This window comes from Orcinus orca, chromosome 20 (assembly GCF_937001465.1).
Source record: "Orcinus orca chromosome 20, mOrcOrc1.1, whole genome shotgun sequence".
Taxonomy (NCBI): domain Eukaryota; kingdom Metazoa; phylum Chordata; class Mammalia; order Artiodactyla; family Delphinidae; genus Orcinus; species Orcinus orca.
In genome coordinates, this window is record NC_064578.1 from 36,403,718 (window position 1) to 36,416,499 (window position 12,782).

At 34.7% G+C, this 12,782-nt stretch overlaps 1 protein-coding gene across 4 annotated transcripts in view; it reads left to right on the top strand.

Moving 5' to 3' along the window:
• ITFG1 (integrin alpha FG-GAP repeat containing 1) overlaps positions 1–12,782 on the top strand; it is a 237,403-nt gene that overhangs the window by 166,736 nt on the left and 57,885 nt on the right. For all 4 annotated transcript variants that reach the window (XM_004264870.4, XM_049703687.1, XM_049703689.1 and 1 more), the window contains exons 11-12: positions 2,807–2,957; positions 4,493–4,601. In XM_004264870.4, coding sequence (XP_004264918.1) covers positions 2,807–2,957; positions 4,493–4,601 — 260 coding nt within the window. The remainder of the gene's footprint in view (positions 1–2,806; positions 2,958–4,492; positions 4,602–12,782) is intronic.

Sequence of the window (12,782 nt, forward strand, 5' to 3'; positions counted from 1 at the left end):
TACTAGAGGTATAAATTGGTACATTTTTTTAGAAGGCCATTTAGCTTTACCTATTCACATTTAAAATACGCATATCCTTTGACCAGATGACTTCATTTGGAAATCCTTATACAAATTCTCAAGGAAAAATTACGTGTGTGTGTGTGTGTGTGTGTGTGTGTGTAATGGGGAACAATTGAAGACAACCTGATTATCAATAGCAGGGTGTTAAAACGAATGATGGCATAGCTGTATAATGGAGTAAGCATTGAAAGGAATGAGCATGTGGGAAACAGGCAGTTTGATGGGCTGCTGCTGGGGGATATAAATTGGTACAACTTCTCTGGTGGGAATTTTCAAAATAGATTTCAGAAGTCCTCATTCAGGTTGTATCCCTTTTCCCCATGTGTATGCTATGTTATTGAGTGGAAAGAAAAAAGTTGCAGAATAATATGTATAGTAGAACCCAACTGGGTTTGTTTTGTGGTTTTTTTTGAAGGATATATATACTTAAATATTTGTATGTTCCCAGAAGAAGGTTTGGAAAGATGCACACCAAGTTGTTAACAGTGATTTTCCCTGGAAAGGAGGAGTTCAACTTTTTAAATGTCTCTATTACTTGAATTTTATAATAACTTTTGCAATAGTTTTGAAAAAAAAATGTTTTTTAAAAGTTATATCGGTTGTAATTGCCAAAAACACATAGAGCAGTTGACTCAAAAGAAGCAAGACTGTTTCTCCCCAAGGGTTTCCAAACCGAATGAATCAGAATTCTTTCTTCCTGGGTTTAAATGGAATTTTTTTTTTATAGTTAAGATTGTTGGGCTCTACCTGTAGGGCTCAGTGGAGTTTAAAAGAACTGAAATTTTATAGACCCCATGTTCCGGAGTATAAGACTAACCTGTTTAGTGAGAATTCAGACAAAAACCATGGTGCATGGCATTTATAATCTTTACAAACTCATATCAAAAATTAAAATGACAAATTATGCAACTGCAGTTAGAGTTTTTGTTGTAGCTTATGTTGTGTATTTGAAATTGTGCCCAGAGTTATAATACAATAATGAAATCCTTTCATCCCTGTTGTGAAAAGGGAAACCAGTGGCAAATTATCACTCAAAACGTCGCCAGTGTGATGCATTGGTTATAAAAGATTATAGAGGGCTGCCTTGGGAATTCCCTGGCGGTCCAGTGGTTAAGACTCAGTGCTTTCACCGCTGTGGGCCCAGGTTTGATCCCTCATCAGGGAACTAAGATCTCACAAGCTGCATGGCATAGCCAAAAAAAAAAAGAAAGGCCACCTTTATCACTGGTTCTCATGTTTTAGTATAATCTAATAACAAAATAGAGTGTTCTTCATTTCTGTGAAATATCTAGTAAAATTGTTTAGCTACAAAGGTAGGATGGGTAAATTACCTGGAAAAAGTATTACAAATTAGAATTTTAAAATCAGTTATTAGACAGGAGACAAAGAAGAAATCATTATTCCTTCTAGTGGAATAACACTATTATATGTTAGGCCTTGATCAAAGCCACCTCAAAGTTTTCCATGTAAATGTTATAATCTGGGAGTTTAAACTATTTCTGTTGGAATTTTTTATCTAGAAAAATAATGTGAAGCTAATCATATGTCAAGTACATCAAGTAAATTGAATATTTTGCATGTTTCCTTACTCTATTGAACACTGAAAAATTTACCTTTCTTATAATAGAACTTTTTTCTTTTCCAAATTGCCCAGACCCAAAGTAATATCCAAAGTAATATTTTCATATGGAAAAAAAGAAATCTGTCTTTAGTTTTATTTAAAATAATTATTAGAGAAAATTGAGCAGTAATAAAATTTAAGCTTTTTAGCTTATTATTTTCTATGTAACATAGAGGAACCTGAAGGAATGTAAATATTAGAAAATGCCTATAAATAGGAGCCATTACATCAAATCACACCATTTACAAAAGTTACTTCTGTATTTAAAGAAAATATTTTTACATGGCATGGTGTTGCACTACATAAGTAAGAGTGATGATAATACAAACACTTTTACGAAGATCTAAGTGAATGACAGGAATTGTTCTAAGTATTTTGCACTCGGTATTTCATTTCTTTTTTACAACAGTTCTTTAAGTACTCATGTTACTCAGTTTACAAATAAGGATCTGAGTCTTCAGGAGGTTAAATAACTTGTTTAAGGTCATGTAACTGCTAAATGACAGAGCCAGAATTTGAATCCAGGTAATCTGGTTCCAAAATCTAAACTCATCACCACTTTGCCTATAGAGTAGGATTCAAAAGGGAGGACTTCATAGCTATGCAAAGTACAACACTTTTTTTTTTCTATCTTTTATCTGAGAGGTACTCAGCAATATCTACTCTACTGTCCGTTTGGGAAGCTCAAATTGTATCATTGTAGATTTACTGCTTTGGGTTTACAAGACTTGGGGATGTCAGGAATCTCTATTTAAAATGCAGGTTTTTACCTAAGGAGTTATACAAATCTAAAGGGATGATGACAGTGTCCAGGAACTCAGTAATGAAACACAGGGTCGATGGCTGTGAGGGCGGAGAGATGGACTTGGAAATCACGAAAGAGGAGAGAGAGGCCAACAACTGACTAACCTCAGGATTTTTGCCAAAGGCTGAAAAACAATAGCCAACAATTTAAGTTTTTTATGACTCAGGACAATAATTAGTAAGATGTAGGGATTTTTTTCATATTACTTAAGTGTATACCATTTACCATCTCTTTGATTCTAGTAAAATACAGCATAGCTGATGCTACTCAGCATTGATATGTTATATTGACTAAATGCCATTGCCTTTGTCTCACAGCAATCAGCAGGCCTTTTTACTGGAGAATGTCCCTTGTAATAATGCAAGCTGTGAGGGGGCGCGTCGTATGTTTAAAGTCTACTGGGAGCTGATGGACCTAAACCAAATCAGAGATGCAGTGGTTGCCACCTTCTTTGATATTTACGAAGATGTGAGTTCAGAGCTCTTCTGTGTGTTTGGAATCTAATTGCCATCCACTTTCACCCTGTTTGACCAGAAAATGTAGATGAGATTATGAAAGCGAATGAGTTAATTAAAGAAAGCTCCTTTTAATGTTAAATGACAGAGGGAACACATTTATTGACACCACTGACTGATTAGTACAGTGAAATACGAAAATGCTTTTATCTCATTTTATGCTTGTTCAGATTAAACCACTAGAGAATCATGCTCACAGCAATTGTGCATGTGCACGAGTAGAGAAAAGAACAGCCAACAGATAACAGACCCTTAAACCCGCACAAGATCACAGAAGAATGGGTTCAGTGTGTACTCTCTCTTAACCTAGTGAACTAGAGTTGGCATCTATTGCTACAGATTCTTGTGACTGTCTTCAGTTGCCAGGTGGCCTGGGAAAGGCGCTCAGGGCCCTGGTTTTCTTCTTTCTAATGTCAAAAACCAGTTTATCAAGTGCTTCTGGGCATTGTTGAGGGAAAATAGAATCTCCCAAGCTGTTTTGTTCTTTAAAAGTAAGCCAGTTTATCACTCAGAAAAATAATAAATTCTGAAAAAAATGTGTTAAATTCCAGAGTTAATATGTCACAGTATATCCTTGTAAAACAATTTGATTATTTTAAAACGTTAAATCTCCATCAAGACATTATGTCCAACCCTAAGCCCGGTTGGTTGGTTTGTTTTTTTTTTTATAAGAGGCTAATTCTCAATTATATGAATTATCCAAGTCCTTATTTTCCTCTGTCTCTCTGCTACCAAATCTTGTGTTCGTTCACTTTTCATAAGCAATTTCCAAGCATGAAAGTAATTGGTAAAAATATCGCAAGAGGGAAAATCAAGAGAATTAACTACAAATCAATTAATTTCTGTACATAAAAATATCATAAATGAAATTTAAAATTGTGTTTAAATCTGGGAAATAAATTAGCTATGAAAGAATTAAATAATTAATATTCTTAACGTAGAAAGGTTTGTTCAAACTGATACAAGTCACCAGAAACTCCCACTGGAAAAACAGAACATGATTAAGGCAATTTACAGAAAAACACAAGTAGCTAACATATGAAAAGATATGATAAATGATCAACCTCATTAAGAGTCAGCAGAATGGAAATTTTAATGAACACACCTTTTTTACCCCCAATAAAATTAGCAAAGCTTCCCACTTTTTTAGGAAAAAAAAATAATGGGGGCCAGGGCAGATGAAAAGGTACCTTCTTTCTCTGATGATTGGAAACACTTCGGTACTCCATATCACAGACCTTTAAAAATTCATGCAGATATGACTGGAAGGAAGTACAAAATGCTAACAGTTATTTTCAGGGATTAAAATTATAGGTGTTTTTCATTTTATTTATATTTTAATATTCAAGTTTTTATATTTTTAATATTTTTATTTTAAACATCAAGTTGAATAAATAAGGTTTATATTTACATGGTAAACATATCATGCATTTTCATCATTTTTTTCATTCAGTCTAGTAGTTCTTACCATTTTTATGTTTTTTCCAGGGAATCTTGGACATTGTAGTACTAAGTAAAGGATATACAAAGAATGATTTTGCCATCCATACACTAAAAAATAACTTTGAAGCAGATGCTTATTTTGTTAAAGTCATTGGTGAGTATTTGTTTTATATGTTTTATTAGTACTATTAAGTATTAACGTTTAATTTTTTTTAACATCCTTATTGGAGTATAATTGCTTTACAATGGTGTGTTAGTTTCTGCTTTATAACAAACTGAATCAGCTATACATATACATATATCCCCATATCTCTTCCCTCTTGCGTCTCCCTCCCTTCCACACTCCCTATCCCACCCCTCTAGGTGGTCACAAAGTACCAAGCTGATCTCCCTGTGCTATGCGGCTGCTTCCCACTAGCTATCGGTTTTACATTTGGTAGTGTATATATGTCCATGCCACTCTCTCACTTTGTCACAGCTTACCCTTCCCCCTCCCCATGTCCTCTAGTCCATTCTCTTGTAGGTCTGCGTCTTTATTCCCATCCTACCCCTAGGTTCTTCATGACCTATTTTTTTTTTTAGATTCCATATATATGGGTTAGCATGCAGTATTTGTTTTTCTCTTTCTGGCTTACTTCACTCTGTACGACAGACTCTAGGTCCATCCACCTCACTACAGATAACTCAATTTCATATCTTTTTATGGCTGAGTAATATTCCATTGTATATACATGCCACATATTCTTTATCCATTTTTCTGTCGATGGACACTTAGGTTGCTTCCATGTCCTGGCTGTTGTATATAGAGATGCAGTGAACATTGTGGTACATGACTCCTTTTGAATTATGATTTTCTCAGGTTATATGCCCAGTAGTGGGATTGCTGGGTCATATGGTAGTTCTATTTTTAGTTTTTTAAGGAACCTCCATACTGTTCTCCATAGTGGCTGTATCAATTTACATTCCCACCAACAGTGCAAGAGGGTTCCCTTTTCTCCAGCATTTATCATTTGTAGATTTTTTGATGATGGCCATTCTGACTGGTGTGAGGTGATATCTCATTGTAGTTTTGATTTGCATTTCTGTAATGATTAATGATGTTGAGCATTCTTTCATGTGTTTGTTGGCTATCTGTATATCTTCTCTGGAGAAATGTCTATTTAGGTCTTCTGCCCATTTTTGGATTAGGATGTTTGTTTTTTTGATATTGAGCTGCATGAGCTGCTTGTAAATTTTGGAGATTAATCCTTTGTCAGTGCTTCATTTGGAAATATTTTCTCCCATTCTGAGGGTTGTCTTTGCATCATGTTTATGGTTTCCTTTGCTGTGCAAAAGCTTTTAAGTTTCATTACGTCCCATTTGTTTATTTTTGTTTCTATTTCCATTTCTCTAGGAGGTGGGTCAAAAAGGATCTTTCTGAGATTTATAACATTTAATTTTGTATTCTCTCTGTCAACACATTTTCCAAAGAGTAAAACATGCTCCTACATAACATATGTACAACTCTCCAAAGCAGATGATCAGCTTCAATACAACAGTACCACCCTGTTCAAATTTTGCCAACTGTCCCAACAATGGCTTCTTTCTTTCTGACCCAGAAGTCTGTCGAGGAATACCTACTGTCACATCTTCTCCAATCTGGAATAGTTCCTTTTCATGTCCTTATCAGTTTTAAAGAATACAGGCCTTACATTCTGTAGGATAATCCTGTTTCTTCCTTACCCAGCTCAGGCTACACATTCTTTGCAGAAACTCCACTACATGGAATTTAGTGGAACCAATGCTGTGGCCTCTCAGTACATCAAATCAGTAAGCACGTGATGTTGACCTGTCCTGCCACCCTGGTGATAACCTTGATCATCTGGTCATCTTGATGACTACTAGGTTTCCCCACCTTAAATTCACTATTTCCCCCTTTGTCATTGATTAGTACTTTGTGGAGGGGTATTCTGATATTACTTTAATAGACTTTTCCATATCAAATTTCTACCTACCAGCCTTAGAGTCCATTGATAGCTCCTGCCTGAATCAAGCGTCTATTTGATAGGTGTCAAAGAGTGATTCTATTTCCAACACCCCTGCATTTTTTGGTTGGCATTCTACTCTAAGGAAGATCTTTCCCTTATCTCATTTATCAGTATAGATCTGTGTATTTGTATTTTATTCAATAAATAATATCGTTTCTTTTAATGTTAAAATTGTTCCCAGTGAGGGCAGTAGGAGCTCCTTCAGACTGGCTCCTTTATCTTTTTGACATGTGCTCTGGCAAAACAAGATATTCCAGGTGCATCTTTTACCTCCCTTGCCCTAAGTCTAGAATCTGATCTCTTTCTTCAAGGAGCCCTGGTTCCTTTGAGTAGAGGATGGTATTTTAAAACCCAGTTCTGGGTGCTCAGTGTGCTCATTGCTACTGGGCTGTTATTTCTTCTAGGTTTTCTCAATGGACAGAACTAAGAAATACAGGTAATGTATCACACATACACAACACATATATACATATATTTGTATATGTGTATATGTGTATACAACACATATATTTGTACACACAAATATACATACCTAAATATATGTGTATACAACACATATATTTGTATATACATACCTAAAACTATTTTATATATATTATATAACAATGAATTCATACCATTACTTCCATTTCTAATCCAACACAACATTTCAAAGGTTCCTTCTAATCTTTTCTGTTTGTAGACATCTTCTCAAACTCCCATTTTCCTCAGTACAGTTACCTATTTGTTCACTGTTACCTGTTCCCAACCATGCAAGCTATCTACCATCTCCTCCACCTAACACTTATGTTCATCGTAGAGATCCTGTACATGTTTTGTTAAGTGTATGCCTAAGTATTTTATTTTCTTTGATGTGATTATAAATGTTATTGTGTTTTTAAGTTTAGTTTCCACATGTTTGTTTTTAGTGTATTGAAATACAATTGATTTTTGTTTGATGATCTTGTATACTGCACCCTTGCTGAACTCACTTATTAGTTCCAGGAGGGTTTTTTTAGATTCTGTGGGATTTTCTACATACAAAATCATGTCATTTGCAAAGAGGGACAGTTTTATTTCTTCCTTTCCAATCTGTGCCCTTTTTTTTTCTTTTTCTTCTTCTAGGTAGAATTTCCATTGCTATTGATATGTTGAATAAGATTGGTGAGAGTGGACATCCTTGCCTTGTTTCTGATTTTAGGGAGAAGGCATTCCATCTTTCACCATTAAGAATGATATTAGCTTTTTGGAAATGCTCCGTATTGTATTAAGGAAGTTTCCCCTATTTATAGTTTGCTGAGAGTTCTATCATGAATTAATGTTGAAAGGCAACTGTTTTTGTGTCACTGTTATTATAGTTGACATCAAGACAGCCATATCTGTTCATTTGTGAATGAAATGACACAGTATTTTGTATAAATATTTATTACAGTTTTGAAGCGGTCATAAATAGCTGAACACAGAAAAGCGACAGAATAATGAATGAGTGTTGAGAGATTTATTTTGAGAAATGAAAATGACAGAAAATGTAATTTTCTTTTCTAACCAGCAAATTCACTCTTATTTGAATGAACTAAGAGTATTTCCCCGTCTTCATTACTACTGTAGCCACACAATACTGGTATTATGAGTCTAACCATTTCTGTACTTTTAATCCATATGACTGTCTCCTGTTCTTTATGATTTTGAAGGGGGTATTATTTGGCTATTTCAGAGCTTCTCAAGAAAAAGTAAGCTTCTTTAAAGAATCAAGTAATGATACAACAAACTACTTGAAAATGAAATGACATATCTGAGGTTTTTCTTTAATCCAGGCAAGTGGGAAATGGAGTATAGGTGAAATGACTTTGGCCATGTGTTGTTGACAGTTGAAGTTATGTGAAGTATGAGTGGGATTCATACATAATCCAGGCAACATAAAAATTTTGTTTATGTTTGAAAAATTACACGTAAAAATTTTAAAAACCCAAGAGTCTCTTGAGAGTCTGTGGCCTGTAACTTCCTAACCTAAGTCAAGGATGGGTAGCACTGGGTAGCACTGCCATCACCTTAACAGTATCCCAAGGAAAGTTTTCTCCAAACACTACCAAGCTCAGACCCAGAGATAGCCAATTTGATGTAGGAAGTTTTAGTTTTAGAAAGCAAGATAACTTTGCACTTATGGATATTAACATAAATGTTAATAACATGCTTTATAGAAAGGTCATGGGTAATGAGATAATTTAGAGCAATCATTTGTGAAAAATAACCTTCTAGTTGTCTTGAGATGCTCTTCCACTCTTTCCTTTGATTGTTACTTGTTTTCCTTAAGCAGACAGTTACTAGTATATAGTTACCCTTTCAAAGCCATCTACAATGTCCAGAGTTGATTTTGCTCTAAAGTAACTGTTACTCTAATGCTCAAACCAGCCTATGTTAAATGTCACTGTCTCAGTTAAGGAAATTCGGGTACCTAAGCTTCTGTGTGTGGCTAGGGAAAGGTAATGCTATCCTTCTGCCTGTTCCCTCACTGATTCCCACAACACCACAGATCTACAGAATGCTCTTCACACAGGGGACTCTGTGTGTTGTGGAATTGGAGGGGTTCCCTAGCTCCCCTGAATCAGAACTAGCTCCTAGCTCTAATTTGTTTCTCTTATTCCTGTCAGATACATTAGAGGTTCTGCATTCTGATTCTACTAGCACTTAACGCAGATTTCTAACAAACATATGTGAACCTGTATTTCCTTGGATTTTTAAAATTGTAACAGTATCTTCACCTTTCACTACCCAAATAAGATGAGACCTTTCAAAAGCTTTTATTCCCCTGCCTTCTTCCAGATTTTGTTGAAATACTGTGGAAGTTTATTTCTGGATGACTGATTTGGTAACAGTTACAACCGTGTTATCAATGATTATTTAAACTTAACAAGTTTTACTGGCTTTATTGTCACCATTTACATATATACCACATCTTTACCTTTATTGACTCGAATTCCTATTTATCTTGATGGAATGCTTCCTCAAGAGATTTTCAGAAAGTTGTACATAGGCTAATATATTTTCTGAGTACTGGTATGTCTTAAAATATATTTTATTAAGCATAGGATTTTTTAATTTAAAAAATAATGAATGAAAGGTAGGTAATCGATAACAGATAAAAGAAGTTTTCCATATAGAGTCTAAAATAATGTCTAAATGACAAGAATGGGTAGGATGGGGGTCTTTATTTTACACGTGATATTTGATTATAATATTTGCTTAGGATTCATGTGTCTTAAATAAAAACTAAAGACATTTTCAGAGACTGAATGTGAACAGTCACCCATAATCCAGGCAAGGATTTTTCATTTTAAATGCTACTAAAACCATTATACAGTATTGACCTTTATAGCTTTGACTTTATTCTACTCATCCTTGTCCCAACCTGCACATTGGTTTGGTGTTACAGTATTTATGCACAATTATTGCAGTTTTTTGGTTTTGGCATTTGTATAAAGTAGCTAATGTAAAGTGAATCACAAAGCTAGAAGCCAAGGTTTTATACTTTAAATATCTTTAAGAATACATGGGCTAAAAAAATTGCAGAGGAAGGAAGACTCCCAAACTCATTCTATGAGGCCACCATCACCCTGATACCAAAACCAGACAAAGATACCACTAAAAAAAGATAATTACAGGCCAATATCACTGATGAGCATAGATGCAAAAATCCTCAGCAAAATACAAGCAATTCGAATCCAACAATACATTAAAAGGATCATACACCATGATCAAGTGGGATTTATCCCAAGGATGCAAGGATTTTTCAGTATCCGCAAATCAATCATTGTGATACAATAACTGCAGATACTTACTGAATTAGTCAGGATTCTCCAGAGAAGCAGCACCAATAGAATACAGAGAAAAAGAAAGAGAGAGAGAGATTTATTACAAGGAATTAATTCATGCAGTTACAGAGGCTGGCAAGTACAAAATCTGCAGAGCCAATGTCCAAGTTTGAGTCAAAAGGCCAGCAGGCAGTTGTAGAACCAGGAAGAACTGATGTCCAGTTCATCAGGCAGGAAAAGCTAATGTTCTAGTCTGAGGGCCATCAGACAGGAGAATTCTTACTCAAGAGAGGGTCTGGCTTTTGTTCTCTTCAGGCCTTCTACTGGTTAGATGAGGCCCACACACATTATGAAGAGCAATCTGTTTTACTCAGTTTACTGATTAAATGTTAATCTTATCCAAAAACACCCTCACAGAAACACCTAGAATAATATTTAACCAAATATCTGGGCACCTCATGACCCAGCCAAGTTGACACATAAAACTTACCATTACACTTACTGTTTACTCTCTTCATCAAAGAGAGTCTATGATCAAATGTGTAGTTTAAGAAGATGGATTTTGCAGCAATGTTCAGAAGAAAAAAATAGAGGTTCATCAAAAGAAATAGGTGTTCTGACCTGAGAGGTCAGGCTGAGGGTAACCACTGGAATACACCAGTCATCCAGGTGTGAGCTGATAAGACAGTAGAAAGAAAGTTGTAGCAATGGGTGTACAGAGAAAATAAGGTTAAAGCGTATAGCTTGGTGAGATTTTACATAGGTATACTCCCTTGTAGCCACACTCCAATCAAGATAAAATATTTCCAGTACCCCAGAAGGGTCCTTCATGTTCCCCTGCAAAAGTATAACCACTGTTCTGATCTCTGTCACCATAGATTAGTTTTTCCTTTTCTAACTGTCATATAAATGTAATCAGATGGTATGTACTCTTTGTGTCTGACTTCTTTTGTTCAGTAGTATGTCTATGAAATTCATCTAACACATACATTTGTAAATAGAATCTTACTGAACATATCTGCCTTTGTCTTATTTTTTTACCTTAGCAAGAGAGTATAAACACCCTTTCATGTCAGCACTTAACAGGTCTCTCTCATTGTTTTAATAGTTCCATGTCATTCCATAGTACTATAGATGTTCCATAATTTATTTAGCATTGTCTCTCTTGGTGGACACATAGATAGTTTCCAATATTTCATATACATGAAATTGATGAGTTGAGGGGCTATGTTTTTAGTGTTAATAGATAATGCCAAATTACCTTTCCCAACAGTCATAGACGTTTATATCCCATCAGCATAACACTGTCCAGTTTACCACATATTCATCTGAGAGCTCTAAATTTTTATTTCTGTAACAAATTTGTTTTTAAAATAAGTAGTACATGCAAATGGTGAAAAAATACAGAAGAGTCTAATAGTGAAAAGTAAGTCGCTTTTTTACCCATGTTTCCCAGTGGTCCAGTTCTTTTCCCCAAAAGCAACCTCTTCTTTGTGTCTGTCTAAGATATCTTAAACACATACAAGCACATATGTTTATATGCTTTTATTTTACATAAATGGTAGTTCTAGACTTTGTTTTCTCCACTTAACAATATATCTTGGAGATTATACCATAACAATATAATCTAGAGCTACCTCATTTTAACTACTGAATAGTATCATGTGTATGGATACAACGTAATTTAATGAGTTTCTTATTGACAGATACCAGCTTATTTTCAGTCTCTTTTTATTATAATTAACGCCACAGTGAATAGCCTATAGAATAAATTCCTAAAAATGGAATTACTAAAAAATAATACATGTACACTTTTTAAATATGCTCTATTGAAATATACTTACAGAAAAGTGTACATAAGTACACAGGTGTATAAATTTTGACAAAGTAAATGCACACATGTAAGTACACCCAGATCAGGAAAAACATGATACCAGCAACCAGAAGCTTCCTCATGCCCACCCTTTTCATTACTGACCCAGTTCACCTACAGGTAACCACTAATTTAATTTCCAACACCTTAGATTAATTCTGCCTGGTTTTGAACTTTTTAACATGTGTCCCTTCATAGAAATCGTATCAGTTTAAACTTCCACTTACAGTGTAGGAGAATGCACATTTCCTAATACCTTCACCAACCCAATGGATTATTAAACTTTTTAAGTTTTGCCAGTTGTAAAGTGAAAATATTGTCTTATTTTGCATTTTTCTTATACTGAGTAAAGTTCAGCATCTTTCCATATGTTCAAGAGCCATTTGTATTTTTATTTCTATGAATGGTCCTTGTCCTTTTTCATTTGCTTATTGATTTATAAATGTACCATAGTATATATTAGGGAAATTAATCCTTTGTGATATATGTTGTAAATATTCTTCATAGTTTGTCATTTATCTTTGATTCTGTTTTTCCTACAGACATTTTTATTGGTCTTTCATTTTTTGCCTTTCTGTTAGGTATAAAATTGATTTTTTTCCTGCCTAGTGAGGTTGAGTGTCTTTCTTCCTGGTTTTTTGATTATT